This window comes from Puntigrus tetrazona, chromosome 9 (assembly GCF_018831695.1).
Source record: "Puntigrus tetrazona isolate hp1 chromosome 9, ASM1883169v1, whole genome shotgun sequence".
NCBI classification, from domain to species: domain Eukaryota; kingdom Metazoa; phylum Chordata; class Actinopteri; order Cypriniformes; family Cyprinidae; genus Puntigrus; species Puntigrus tetrazona.
Genome location: NC_056707.1, coordinates 2,190,953 through 2,207,237, shown reverse-complemented (window position 1 = coordinate 2,207,237; position 16,285 = coordinate 2,190,953). Strand labels below are relative to the sequence as shown.

Below are 16,285 nucleotides of genomic sequence, written 5' to 3'. Positions count from 1 at the left end.
ATCACAAGAAGGGTCAGAATTAAAATTGGAAAAGCAAAAGATTAATAAATATAAGTGATTTTTAAAAAACACCAGGAAAAGACCAAACACGCATTAACCTTCGACCAGGGCCTCTCGATTCCGTTCTTCAGGAAAGGGGGGACCCATACAATTTCACATCTCATTTCACTGTATGTCCTCACATGTAGCAGAAATGACAATAAAACTGACTTGAGAGAATCACAGAGGTAAGTATATCAGGTAAGTAATTGATAACAAACCCTTCAGAGTCCATAATAGCGAACAAAAACAGTTCACACATGCAAAGTACCCTATATTCAGTGTATGTCTGTTGAGATGTAAAAAGTAAAAAAAATGTTCAAAGCAAATGTGCCATGTTTAGACTAGAAAACTATGTTGGCATTAGAGGAAGCGCCTTAGCATGGTTTAAATCATATCTATCTGACCGCTATCAGTTTGTAGCATTAAATGAGGAGGTATCATATCAATCACAAGTGAAATATGGAGTTCCTCAAGGCTCAGTGCTAGGGCCGTTACTTTTCAACCTGTACATGTTACCTCTGGGAGATATTATCAGGAGTCATGGTGTTAGCTTTCACTGCTATGCTGATGATACTCAGCTCTATATTTCAGCGCAGCCTGGTGATACACACCAAATTGAGAATCTAACAAAATGCATAGTCGATATAAAAAGCTGGATGATGAGTAACTTCCTAATGCTAAATTCTGAAAAAACAGAGGTGCTAATAATTGGACCTAAAAACCCCACATACAATAATCTAGAACACAGCCTATCACTTGATGGCTGCTCTGTTAATTCTTCATCATCAGTTAGGAACCTAGGTGTGCTGTTTGACAGCAATCTTTCCTTCAAAATTATGTTTCTAGCATCTGTAAAACTGTGTTTTTCCATCTTAAAAATATATCTAAATTACGACCTATGCTTTCAACCTCTAATGCAGAAATATTAATTCATGCGTTTATGACCTCGAGGTTAGATTATTGTAATGCTTTATTGGGTGGTTGTTCAGCACGCTTAATAAACAAACTAGTCCAAAAACGCAGCAGCCAGAGTCCTTACTAGAACTAGAAAGTATGATCACATTAGCCCGGTTCTGTCAACACTGCACTGGCTCCTATCAAAACATCGGATAGATTTTAAAATCTTATTAATTACCTATAAAGCCCTGAATGGTTTAGCTCCTCAATACTTGAGCGAGCTCTTATCACATTATAGTCCTGCACGTCCACTGCGTTCTCAAAACTCTGGTCATTTGATAATACCTAGAATATCAAAATCAACTGCGGGCGGCAGATCCTTTTCCTATCTAGCACCTTAACTCTGGAACAATCTCCCTAACTCCATAAGCAGACACACTCTGCCAGTTTAAATCTAGATTAAAGATCTTTTAACTTAGCCTACACATAACACACCAACACACTTTTTATTATTCAAATCCGTTAAAGGATTTTAGGCTGCATTACTAAGATTTGCTGGAACCGGGAACACTACTCCTAAAATACGATGTACTTGTGACATCGTAAAAAGAATGGCATCTACGCTAATATTAGTTCTGTCTCTTTCTCAATCTGTTTTCACAGTTTGTATCCAGACTAGATGGTGGATCAGCACACAGAGATTATGTTCATCAGAGACCAGAAAACCTAGATACGCCCGTCGACAGATCACCAGATCCTGATGCACACACACACACACACACACACACACACACACACACACTAAGTCATTTACACTATCTGACACAGTTGCGTTTAAAATTGAACTGGAAGTTAAGTGCTGGGGGGCGTCCGGTCAAAGGAGAACTGACCCCAACTGAGTCTGGTTTCTCCCAAGGTTTTTTTTTCTCCATTCTATATGCATGGGGTTTTGTTTCCTTGCCACTGTCGCCTCTGGCTTACTTGGTTGGGGACACTTAACTTCTAGTGATTTAACGTCGAATTGATTACAGAGACCGTCTCTGCATTTAATAAGAAATTGGTCACTCTCGTCATTATACAATTGTAATTCTACATTATACTGTACAGTGCTTTGATGCAACCTGTGTTGTTAAAAGTGCTATAAAAGTGCTCATATAATTGATTGATTAAGGCTGTTTGAGAAAAAAATAGCATTGTCATTATTTTAACTTTTAAGCGGTATTTGTCTGCTTTAAGTGGTTGCACAAGTAAAATTGCAAGATATGAGACTTATATTATAAGTTTATATTATATGCATTATAACTATGAGAAATATAATCATGTGAATGAATGACAAGAATCATGTTCACTATGTGTTATAAATTGTCATACAAAGTTGTAATAATTTAGATTTCTGAGGGACTTCAACTGATTTGACTGTTAAAGAGCTGCACTAATACCCACACTATTTTGAATTCTCATCTCAAGAACCCTCATCAGATGTGACACCATTGATGCATCTTCTGAAGAGACCTGTTGATTCAAGGAAATGTTAGACCAAACCACAGATATGTAACGTATTTTCCAGTGCACACTAAAATCAGCCGAGGGTCACACAGACAAACAACACATGCACTAAAAATGCTCATGCAACTGTTTAACAGTTAGACCGAAACTGTCATATCTGCAGAGTATTGAGGCAGAACTACCTAGTTTAGTCATCAATGTGGATGTTTTAGGGTTAATAGCTAAAGGTAACTTTGTGTCAGAGCACACAAAAGAAATGAGAGAGAAGTTACTTCCTCTAATTCCAACTTAATCTAAAAGGTCAAAGCAATTTAATTTGATTTAGATTTTTAATATTTATTGCAGAACATAAGAATATATTTAAAAGACATAACAGTTATATAAAAAAGTAATATCCAGTTGTTTTAAGTAAAATGATTACTGATAAAAAAGATAAAATTTTAAAGGCAAAATTAAATAAAATTAAAACAAACTATTTCATTTATTAATAATAAAGATTTATAAATAAATAATGTTAACTAATTGGACCTCTGTTTAACAGTCTAGATTTGATGAAAAGATTAGTCATGATTAATCGCATCTAAAGTAAAAGTTGTTTTACATTATGTGTCTTTCATCTGCTGCACTTTCCTTCACCGATCACTGTGTCTACAATGCTTAACATTGCCTGTTTCTTTGTGCTTCTTCAAAAGAGCTTGAACTGCACATCTTGAAACCCCAGTCTGCTTTGAAATCTTTGTCTTTGTCCACTGTGTTCAATCTTGGGATGACATGAAACTGTCTTTCACAACCTCACCTTGGTAGCAGAGTTTGGCTGTTCCTCACCCAGATTTAAGACTCCTACACAGCTGTTTCTGTTTTAGTTTATGACTGCGTTTCTATGATCATTAGCACTTGTTTAGCATAATTATACACCTGACTATAATCCTACAAAATCCCTGACTTTGTGCAAGTGTACCTATTATATATGTACTGTTTATATATAAGCTTTTATTTTGTAAGTTATTATTAAAGAATTAATCACGATTAATTATTGGACAGTACTAAAATATATGCAAAAAATAATAATAATAATAAATAGACTACACAGTCTAAGCTTATTTTTGTTAATTGCTTTCCTAATTAGCTTGACATCACTCAAAGTAAATGGAAATAAAAAAATAACTGTAGTAAGCTTTTTCCCTAAAACAAAAAAAGAAGAAAACAAAATGACAGATGAATAATGAAATGTAGTTTATTGCTCTATGGTTTACAAAATTAAATACTCTTACACAGGAAAAACACAATGCTACTCACAAAAGAAAAAGAAATCATGCCAGTGGACATATATTTAAAAATCTATTCCACCCTCCTAATATAAATGTCTACACTGCATGTTTATAGACATCACTGTAAAATCTCAAACAGTGATATTTTTAGGATCTTAGATTCAATAACTAAATTGAAAATAGTGAGCTACAACATTTCTTAACAGCATTAAGCTGTAATTTTCCTATGTTTTTAAGGATTTGGTTTCCACCAGACATTTCCTTTATTCAGTTTTAAGCATTTAATGCATCTGCAAATGACTGAAACAGGGTAAAACAAGACAGGCATAGTTAATAATAATTTTTGGTACAGATTGAATAAATAATTGAATATGGATGTTTACGCAAAGCATTTAGCAAATTATGTCCATGACTGATGAAAGACTTAAGACTAAAATATAACATGCATTATAGGCATATACTTCATAGAATTTGTAAAGTCCATAAATACAAGTTTTGTTAGTGTCACAACAACAGAGGCAATTTTAACACAAATCAGACATTCAAAGTGATATAATTTACAGACAAGAATGTTCCAGATTACAGCTGTATAACACAAGAACCTCACAAGGCATATAAATCAAACACACATTCAGTTACACAAACACACATTCCTAGTGAACAGCCATAAATCTTATTAAAACAACACAAAAATCACAAAGAGTTAAAGGACAATAATTAGCAGACAAGTAGTTATGCTGTTATGAACTTTAAGAAAGGACAATGCTCCAAAAACTCCCATGACCAAACCTTTTATGTTTGGTTTCAGATATGCTGGGCTATTCCATCATTTGAAATCTAAGTTGAATGTTGATTCCTAAACATTTTGAATGTCAATTACTATTCTTCAGCAGCTTGGAGCCCTTGTATAGTGCAATAAACCACTACTTGACTATTAACAGTATAAAATGTATACTTTCTTCACAGTAATATATTTCACATTGGCATTCCGATGTTCTCTAGATCAGAGGTCTCCAACCTAGAGGATACAACCCATTAACGCACCATGTAGTTGCTACTGGTCACAAGAACAATCTGGGAAAAATGTTTGTGTATTAAATAATTGCCACTAACTAAATTAACAGAGGCCATCATTTCAGAAAACATCAGTTTCTCTCTTGCAGCAGATTCTAAAAACAGACTATAAAACAAACATCCCTTAAAAGTTTCTTTAGTAAAAGAGGTAGAAAAAGTGCACGGAATGGTGAAAATGCACCTACTGATGAGAAAAAGGAAAGCCACCAGAAAATGACTTGTATCTATAGTATGGTTTTGTGGCTATAGACCGTTCACATGCTTTGGAGCATGCGTATTAGCAAATGGGTCAATGAAAGCCACCTACAAATGTCTTCAAACATAGCTGCACTGTGTTATACTTGATGGCTGACCATCTCACTAAAGAAGCTCTTTCAGTAACCACATTGAGACTGAGAATAGATATTAAAGTACAATTTTTAGACAGTCTAAACAAGTCACTTTGGAATGTACTGCAGCTCAACAAATTGACCAATGCTGACAACAAGGAAATACTGCTGGTTTATGTGCAATATATTTCAAGCCAAAGTGCATGAGCATGTGGGTGCGTTCAATGTCAACTAGGACAACTGGGGCAGAGATGTGAAAGTCTACATATCAGGCAAATATTGACACCCCAGTGACACCCAGCTGGTCCACATAAATATTTTCATCTGTCTGTGTTGTATAAAAGGTTGGAGACCGCTGCTCTGAGAAGAATCTGGTTAAAAGGCTTTGGATGACCCCCTCCCCTCCCCACCCCTAAAAAAAAACAAAAAACATAAGGGTTTGGCCCAGACATCTGCTCAGACACAAAACACTTTTTACATTCAGAAATCAAAGGGCTTTCAGAAAAACATCATGTTTCTACAGGTACACAGTACAGTCAAACATAATGAGAGCTGTGTAAAACGGTAGAAAAAATAGTGCCGGAAACCACAATCTGAGCAAAGCTTGGCTAAAAAAAACAAGCTTTGCAGACCACATTACACTTTGACGTCAACACGTGGTCTTACAAAAAAAATTTTTAATTGGTCCTGTTTGTTAGTGTGTGTGTATAGACATTTTGACTTTTTTAACACTGTATAGTTTTAATTTACACCAAGCAAAACATTAATGGCACAAAATGTAACAAGTGCAACTCCAAGCATTTGGCACTAATAGGATCAGTTGAGGTAGCAGTATATCAGTACTCTATCACCATCTATTGACTAAAAAACAAAATACACTCTCTTTCATTAATTCTCCTAATGCTCAGACAGCATAAGATAACATTTCCCTGTTAAACTCCTGGAATCTTTGGCATCTCACCCGAGCATCTGAAATGTGCCATTAACACACAGAAACACAGAAGATGGCAGCTGGGTTATACTTTAACGCCGAGGCAGCTTGGTTACTCTTTAACGTCCTTGATCACAGTTACCTGAGATATAGTCTTCTTGACACGTAGTGCTGTCAGACGAGCAGCTGGATTGGCGTACCAGCACTCCCGCATGATCTTACCCATAACCCTCAGTGCCTGGAATAAACACAGGGTTTTTCTATACTTTTGACTACTTAAATCTTATGTAAACAATGTTTAATATACTGTATGATCCAGTAGGTTTACAATGAGAAGCATTTCCTTTTACTTTGTTCTTTTGAAATGTTTTTAAAAGGAAATGGATGTAGTTGTATAATATCAACCTCCAAAGCATTACATCTATGTAAACTGCTCGATAGACGGCTCATATAAGTAAATGCTACATATTGTCAAATGTCACCTGATGGATAGGTTTAATCACACAAACCTCACAACTCTGCCACTGGTTGAGAATGTTAGGTCGTAGTTTCTGTTCACACACCACCTTCCTCATATCATCCATTGATGGGTCTGATTGCACCTGGTCATAATAAGGCAACTGGAAATCTTCATAAATCCCTGCAGAGCATGAAGCATAGATAAGATTTTCTTTAGAATAACTATTGTTTAGTAATTAGCAGAGTAATAGCATATATATATATATATATATATATATATATATATATATATATATATATATATATATATATATATATATATATATAGTGCATCCTAAATTAGAAAGTTGTGGAAAAGTTATTTCAGTAACTGAACTGAACTGAATTGAAGTAGTTCAAGTCTTGGTTCTTTTAACAAAAAACACCAATTCAACAAATCTCAATAAGTTAGAATACTTCATAAGACCAATAAAAACATGGGTTTATTCTTATGTCTATAAAATATTGTAGTTTAAAATAGCAAAACCACCTCGCATTTCAATAAGATTCTCTTACAACTTCTCACAACGTTTGTTGACCTTTACCACACATAAGGCTAAGTACTTACTATTACATCTTATTGTGCCTAGGGGGCAATGTTTCTGAACACATCCTTATCATCAGACATAAAACAAAAATAAACTGTGGATGACTGGTTTATGTATAAAAAGAGTAAAATATTTTTTATTCAGAGAGAGACAGAGAGATTTTAAGGAAAAAGCCAATCTTTTCCAGTATGACATGAGAGTAAGTAAATAATGACAGAATTTTAATTTTGAAGGGAAATATCCCTTTGAGGAATGTCAGTATGAACTTGTTATATATTTCATGGATTTTTGGAATGCCATTATAGCAAATTATATTAAATTATATAGGGAAAATCATGGTCAAGCAGTCAGATATTACTGAATAATGATAATTAAATCAGTCGACTGCTGCATATATTTATTTGGATCTATACAAGCTTTAACACAGAAAGGCACCTTGGACAGAACATCTGTGTGCAAGTTCCCAGAACACCAGGCCAAGTGAATAGATATCAGCACGCTTAAATGACTCAAAGCTGCTCATGTTTATGGAATCATCCAGGATCTCGGGAGCCATGTACCTGCAGAAACAAACACACTCACATTAGAGTAATGTACCCAACACCACATGAACGCATTAACCTCCATCAAGATGTCCTCATACACCTGAAAGCAAACAATGACGTGTCTTATACAGAGACAGAAACTACATACAGAGTTCACAGAGAAGACCAGAGAATGAACACAGCCACTCACACTAAAGCTATAGCCAAGCACACACAGACACACATACATGCTCTTATCACTCAAGAATCTTGAATACACAAAGCACACAGACATTGATAGTAAATAAAAAGTCTTTAATAGTCAGATTATAGCCCCTGTCTGCACATATAACCAACATTTTTATCCTTTATACATTTACTGAGAAAAAGCTGACTCAAATACAATCACTGGCTCTCTTTAAAATTTTTATGATTAAATACTTAAAGTAATAATGACCTTATGCAAGAAAAAAATATTTTCTAACCTCTTGGTGCCCACTCTGTGGTTAATGGGGATGTCAATAATGTTGGTGTTAGAGTCGTGTTTGACAGCCAGACCAAGATCAGCAATCACAGCAGTTCCATTCTTCTTAACCAGAATGTTCTTAGACTTTATGTCTCTGTGAGCTATGGCTGGCTTCCCTGTCCCAAGAACAATATGCATGTAATAATGTAATAACACTACACATGATACCTGACAAGACATTTTCATGCAGAAAGATAGTCTTTAATGTGAGCAAAGTATATTTAGGAGACAAAATGTTAAAAAGTGACGATTTTATATCATGCTATTTATTTATTTATTCAATTCATAATCAATCTGGTAATACCAGCCGGACAGTGAGGGATGCTTTGCAGACCACTCACTACATTTCAAACAATTATTCTAGAATGGACTTCAAAGACTACCAATGTGTTGACCTACAATCCAGGCGATTAAATGAGTTCTGCTTTGCTGACTTTTCTTGCATATTAATTACATTTATTCCATGATCAGTATTAAACTTGAGATGTAACTACATTTATTACATTAATTGTATGTGTATGTATTTTTCTCCGCAGAGAAACAAGACCAAAAACAAAAAAAATCCAACTGCTGTCTCATTGCCTATTCCCATATCCCTGCTACGTGTGATCAATACCTTGAGTGCCAATAATCTCCATGTGCAGGTGGGCAATGCCGCTGGCAATGGACAGTGCCAGGACTATCATCCCCTCCACTGATACTGTGTATCTGTTCAGGTAATCAAAGAGAGAGCCGTGCTCAGTGATACTCGGACACCAGCCACAGCTGTGTCCATGAGCCATTATCTAAGAAGAGAGAGATAGAGAAATTGCAATGCAAGACATTCAAACAAGATGATTTTAAAAAATAATAATTTAATAATAATTATTCTTGCTGTTTTCATAAGTAAAAAAACAAACAAAAAAAACAAGCAACTTCATTTTGATTTCCCTCAAAAATAAAATCTGGTAGTCCTTGGCAGTGATGCCCCGATCTAGCACAGGTATTAGGGCTAGAGAATGCTATGATATTGCAGCCCAAACCATCACTGATCCACCCCCATGTTTCAATCTGGGCATGCAACAGTCTGGGTGCTACGCTTCTTTGGGGCTTCTCTACACTGTAACTCTCCCAAATGTGGTAAAGACAATGAAGATGGACTCATCAGAGAACAAAACATGTTTTAAATTGTTCACAGCACAAGATTGTCACTGCTGGCACCATTGAAACCGATGTTTGGCATTGGCACAAGTGATCAAAGGTTTGGCTATAGCAGCCCAGCCATGTATATTGACCCTGTGGAGCTCCTGACGGGAGTTTTGGTGGAAAGGTGCACATTTGTGAGGTGCACATTTATTTCTGCAGTGAGTTGGGCAGCTGTGGTTTTATGATTATTGGATACAATCTAGGTTAGCACCCAGACATCCCTTTCAGACAGCTTCCTCTTGTGTCCACAGTTACTGCTGTTGGATGTGGTTCGTCCTTCTTGGTAGTATGCTGACATTACCCTTGCTGTCTGGGTCACAGATGCGCCAGCAAGAAGTGCACCAAGAATTTGTCCTCGTTTAAACTCTGATATGTCATCTATAATGTTGTGTGCATTGCAATATTTTAAGCAAAACTGTGCTATTACTCTGCTAATTAAACCTTCACACTCTGCTCTTACTGACTCTATATAAGTGCTTTCCCCAACATGCACTCTCAGACCAGGACACCCAGAACTATAATTTTTTCAGACCTGATTTTTGGAATGTTACCTAACCTGAATTCAATTGCTGATAGATTGCAACTAGAACTATTTTTCAGCTATAAAATATTGCACTATGACTGAATGCATTATTATATAAAATGTTACACATACTAGGTTATGATTTAATGAATTAAGTCAGGTTTATTTATTAATTGTATTTATAAATTGAAATTGTTAAGTTACTTAAATATTTTCAGGGTTTAAGGATTTATTACATTCTTTAGTATTGAGCTAGGAAATGCTATTACATTAATACTATATTTACATACAATAAATTATAGCACTTTGAGTCATTTTCTCACATATATATATATTATTCTGTCAAATTCCTCAACTTCACTAACAGAAAAGTTGCAATGCTATTGCAATGCTGTTGTAATGCTATTGCTGTTGTTGGAAAACTGAATAAACAGACAGTGGACACAACAAAATAAAATAGACAGTGGAAATGATGTATTAGTTCTGGCAGAGACCCCCTTCTTTGAAATGCAATATACATCTGGTAAAAAAATATACACAATTATTTAGACAACCCAACAGAGCTCATATTTTAAATTCTGTGCAGATTACTTGATATTTAGATGAAAATAAACTCAAGGCCACATTTTATTCCAAACATTATTATTTTATATTAATTGTTACACTGTTATTGTGTTACTGTTATTGTCTGTGGTAGCACTTTGACGTTTGTAAAGTAATAAAAAGAATGTGCAATGCTTTTTTGCTTACACGTACTACTACTAATAGTAAATGTAGTAGCAATATTAATATTAAATAATAGTAGTTAATACAGTAATATGTGCAGTAGACCTACTATTTACTAGTAGTAAAATATGTTGCAAATAATAATTGTATTATATACTATATACATTTTATTTTAACATTTTTATTTTAACGTTTTATTATTTTGTTAGAAAACACATTAAGAATGAAACACATAAGAGCAAGCTAAAATAATGCTATGTTTCGACACTAATTTTAAACAAATCAAACACTAAGCTAGACATAATAGGTTATGCACTACAAAAAAACTAAATTCACTGCTTATTTTATTAAACTATCTATCTAAACTATAATTAAACACTAAAATAATATATAAGTTTGTTGGTGTAATAAGATGTCACATTGATTTAAACCTGGTAATTTTCAGGAATCGCTTTAATAAAATGAATAACCTATATGTCTGATTTTGCTACTTGCTAGAAGTTTTATAATGTTGGAAATGATTACGGTACACACGCTACAAAATAAATGTTCATCCAAACAGCAGGTGGCATTTACTGAAAAAACAATAGGTCTGGAAGTGCTGGTTTGAGCAGAGGTGGAAGCCAGAAAAATGTGCTATATAAAAGTGTATCCACTGGCATAAACTTAACAACCATTCATCACTCTCAGCAAACATATCTGTGAGCTCTATAAAGATGCCCACAAACCCACCGCAATGTCTTCAAGCAGTATCAAATTTGCCATGCTTACAAACACTAGGTGAGAGACAATAATCACAGATTATATAAGAAAGGAAAAGATCAGGTGATTGTTGTTTGGACTTCTAATTAATTACAGTAATTACAGTATCAGAATTACAGCAGTTTCAGCTGTAATGCATACATTAACTTAGCTGAGTACCAAATATGTCTACAGAGCTCTCTCAAAAACTATATAAAATAAACAACAATGTGAACAATGTTACATAACATTACAAAATACACTGACTTGTTAAATAGAGTAATTAAACTGAGTTCAACGAGTGATGTTTTGCTGAAATCACGTTAAGTGGCCAAAAAACTTAATAAAAAGTAAGATGTGAATGTGAGCATGCTAACGTTATGCTTTTGTCACTTCAAAATACAGAGAATGACATTAACCACAAATAAAAAATAACATGATGGATGAAAAGCACAAAAGTCAACAAAACTAAAAACAATAAATGAAGACGTTAAATAATTCAAGTTTCCCTTTACAAACTGGGTTCTTACAAATCAGAATAAACAAAATATTGGAGATGACTGTAGTGACAGACAGGGACAGACTGAACATGTTAATTGTAACAGCCTCGATAGAACCGCAGATTAGCAATAAACAAGCAACTCGACCTTGGAGACAAAGGCCTACAGGTTTAGTGAGAGTAAGGCTGCAACATTTCAACACTTGAATCACTTTTATTTACTTTTATTTTATTTAAACACTTTTAACAACACAGATTGTATCAAAGCATTGATGAGGATAATAAACACGCAACTGTGGGTGCAAATGAAGCAGGACAGTCCATCCACACCGATGCTTACTGAGCATGAAAAGAACTTGAAACTAGGTTAAAACTAGCTAAATGGACTGCATTTTGTTTCTTGCAGAAAGGAAGCGCAAAACATTTTACGATGAAGTGAGCACTGGAAAAGCAAGGCACAAGGACACCCAACTTTATTTCAAACTAATAGTGTTTTATGTAATTGTTGATACAATAAACAGTGAACTCAAAACCAGATTTAAAAATCAGGGTCAGATTTCAAAGAAATTTCATTTCATTTTGCATATGAGTGAACTGTCAAGGAGGATTTAGAAAAATCCACCAGGTTCTGTGCAAGTTAATTCAAAACGTCTGTAGTGCAATAGGCCTTCTATGTGCCTGCAAAACCACGATTGAAAACGCCTCAGACGTCGCGTCGGATGACCGAAGAATTGGGATCTCGCTTTGAGAGACCAATCTACTTTGAGTGTATCTAAACGAGCCAATTGAAGATTGGCATGCGCTAGGTATATCCAGCTGCGGCTGCAGCGCGCCAGGTATTAAACAGCGGGTTTTCAGGTTTTGCACTGTCGCGACGGGACGTGACGTCTCCGTTCCCTTCTTCAGGGAACGAGGGTTACATACGTAACCAAGACGTTCCCTTTTAGTCGGTCACTCCAAGTGACGTCGGATGACTGATGAATTGGGATCCCTACCAAAACGCCATGGACGCTGCCTCTACCAGTGTCCTGTGGGAGCCCACAAGCACCCTCAGTCTATCGGCGTAGGCCGGGCTCGACCACAAGAAGCCAGCTACTTTTGTAAACACTACCCTGGAACACTGGAAGACTGGAACACTGGGGAACGTCCCACGTTCTAGTGAACAGGGACATGCGGAAGTCCAGCCTTCCCGTAGGAGGTCTCGGAACGAATACGCATATGGACAAAATTTCAGTTTGCATATGGAAAATTGGAGGTGATTGAACCCTCTTAGATGGGCAGAAGGTCTGCCGGGGAAACACGGGGCTCTAAGGCTATGCCGTGGAAATACACACATAAAGTCCTCTTGGGGTACTTTACATGGCTCACCGGTTGTCATGGATTCAGCCCAGCCTGCAGCTCTACAAATATCTGTCAGCGAGGCGCCACGAGCCAACGCTCAGGACGATGCAACACTTCTTGTTGAGTGTGCCCGCAACCTGAGGAGGCAGGGCATACCCTGCTTGGTAGGCCAGGGTAATGGCGTCCACTATGCTTGTCCACTATATCCGTGACAAACAAGAGCTGGTCTGAGGTCCTGAAGCTTTGTGTCCGGTCAACGTAGCATCTTAGTGCTCGGACGGGACAAGCAATGTCAGTGGCTGGGTCTGCCTCCTCCAGGGGCACCACCTGGTCTCTGAAGGGGGTAATGGGAAACTTGGGCACGTAGCCGGGCCGTGGCCTCAGTGTTACCTGGGAATCCACGGGCCCAAACTGTAGGCACGAATCGTCGACCGAAACACTCTAGCCGAAGAAATGGTGTCAACTACCCCTTGAAGTAGGTCATCTAGAGCCTCCGCATCCCATCCAGGGACCAGACATGGAGTTTCCAGAGGTCTGGACGTGGGTGCCAAAGGGTCAGAAGATCCTTCCTCAGAAGAATCGGCCAAGGAGGGGCTGTTGCGAGGAGCAAGTTCTGGGAACCAAGTCTTCATGGGCCAGTAGGGTGCTATTAGCGGAACCTGCTCCTCGTCCTCCCTGACCTTGCACAGTGTCTGTGCAAGAACGCTCACTCTCACTAGGGGAAATACATACTTGCGAAGGCTGTGTGCCAGTGCGTCCGTGCCGAGTGTTCCCTCGGTCAGGGAAAAAAAAAAAACTGGCAATGGGAAGTCTTTGGAGAGGCAAACAGGTCTACCTGAGGGGCTCCGAAACGTTCCCAAATCAGCTGAACCATCTGGGGATGGAGTCTCCATTCTCCGGGTAGTGCAGCTCATGACAACTCGTCGGCTGCCTGGTTGCACACTCCTGGAATGTGAATGGCGTGAAGCGACATCAGAAACTTCCGACTCCATAGGAGGAGGAGGTGGCGGGCTAGTTGCAACATACGGCGGGAGCGTAGACCACCTTGTTGGTTGATGTACGCAACGGCCGGTATGTTGTCCATGCGGACTAGTACACGCTGGCCTCGTAGGCGGTCCTTGAGACGGCCTTGGGCGAGATGTACTGCCAGCAACTCTAAGCAGTTGATGTGCCATTGCAGTTGAGGGCCCGTCCAAACCCCTGACACTGCATGCCCATTGTACGTGGCCCCCCAGCCGGTGGTGGAGGCATCCGTGAAACCACAGCATGGGCTGGCCGGTGTTATTTGAACCCGGTGAGTGCCACATTGCCACACTCACCTCGGGACTCGATTGTGTAGCCAATGTTGAAGCGGTCTCATATGGAGTAGTCCCAGTGGCGTCACTGCGGACATGGCTGTCATATGCCCCAGGAGCCTCTGAAAATATATCAGTGGGACCGCCGTCCTGCTCTTGAGCATATTCAAGCAGTTCAACACCGAATTGGCATGCTCCTCTGTGAGGCGTGCCGTCTGATCAATTGAATCCAGCTCCATCCCAAGAAAAGAGATTCTCTGTGTTGGACAGGACAGAGTTTGCTCTTCTCTTGGTTGACTTGAAACCCCAACTGGCTGAGGTGCTGTAGCACCAGATCCCTGTGTTCGCACAACTGAGCCCAGGACTGAGCTAGAATGAGCCAGTCATCCAGTTGGTTGAGAATGCGAACGCCTTGGTCTCTCAGTGGAGCAAGGGCAGCCTCCACAACTTTCATGAAGACACATAGCGACAAGAAGAGCCCGAAGGGTAGGACTTTGTACTGACATGCTCGACCTTCGAACGCGAACCTCAGAAATGGCCAGTGGCGCGGAAGAATCGACACATGAAAGTACACGTCCTTCAGGTGGATCGCTGCAAACCAATCCTGGGGACGGACGCACTGAATAGGTGTTTCTGTGTCAACGGCCTGAACGGTAGCCTTTGAAGTGCTCGATACAGGACTCGCAGATCTAGGATCGGTCGTAACCCACCGCCTTTCTTGGGCACTATGAAGTATGGGCTGTAAAGCCCCTACCTCATATCTGCTGGAGGAACCGGCTTTATCGTGTCCTTCGCTAGAAGGACAGCAATCTCTACACACAAGACAGGGGCACCCACATCGTTCACTGACATATAGCGGATACCACTGAACTTGGGGGGGACGCTGGGTGAACTGAATCGTATTGTCGAGTCGAACGGTTCGCAGGAGCTACCCAGGCATCCAGAGACCGAACTAGCGGCTTGAGCGGAACCACCAATGTGCAGGCGATGGGGCAGCGAGGGGGAGTGCAGGGACCTCAGGAGTGTGTGCAACTCTTACCTGCATCCACGCAGAAGTGAGGCGGGTAGGCCGTTGGTTCGTCCTCCCTGTCTTCCCACTGCTGCATATTAGCCCAAGAAGAGAGCGAGTGTGGTGCAGAACTGGCCCGCTCAACTCCTCGTTCTCCCTGGGGACCCAGAGACAGAGGAAACTGCCCTTGTCAAGGTTTTGGGTAGCACTGACCATGAGGTCAGCAGTGAACAAGATTTTCCACCCGGCAGAGCAGCTCCCTCCATCCCCGGATTGCCCGTCTGAGGGTCTTGCACCTGCAATTTCCTCCAGGTTTGGCAGGAGCCTGGACAGGCTGGGCTACCCAGGGGGCACCCCTCTTTTAGTGCTGAGGCAACAGGGGATAGCCGCTTTGCACACAAACAGGGGGGTAGTGCAGCCTGATTGTGGCAATCCACTCGACGCAGGAAAACGACCTCCGCTGAAACGGCGTACTCCAACACTCGTAGATCGTCTTTGGAGCAAAACAGTCACGCTCGGCTTCGAAGCAAAAAGCTGAATATGCGCTGCACCTGCTGCTTATTTATACCCGCGCTGTGATCAGCGGCAGCTGGATGCGATTAGTGCATGCCAATCTTCAATTGGCTCATTTAGATACACTTCGTCGGTCATCCGACGTGACTCTGAGTGACCGACTGAAAGAGAACCTTTCTTTCTTCAGAGAAACCTTGAATCACCTCCGTTAATACTGTAAAACAATGACCTAGACATACAGTATATGGTATCATTTAGAAGTTTAGAACTTCAACCCTCTTTAAACATAAATCACTTTTGCATTTATGCT

The 16,285-nt window shown here is 39.1% G+C and overlaps 1 protein-coding gene across 1 annotated transcript in view; it reads right to left on the bottom strand.

Moving 5' to 3' along the window:
• Nucleotides 1-5,523: 5,523 nt before the first annotated feature.
• The window catches only part of LOC122351505, a 56,210-nt gene continuing 45,448 nt past the window's right edge, over nucleotides 5,524-16,285 (bottom strand). Inside the window, 6 exon segments of the mRNA XM_043248592.1 lie at nucleotides 5,524-6,285; nucleotides 6,557-6,687; nucleotides 7,529-7,653; nucleotides 8,103-8,259; nucleotides 8,760-8,883; nucleotides 8,885-8,928. Of these exon segments, the coding sequence (XP_043104527.1) occupies nucleotides 6,160-6,285; nucleotides 6,557-6,687; nucleotides 7,529-7,653; nucleotides 8,103-8,259; nucleotides 8,760-8,883; nucleotides 8,885-8,928 (707 nt within the window). The 3' untranslated portion in view covers nucleotides 5,524-6,159.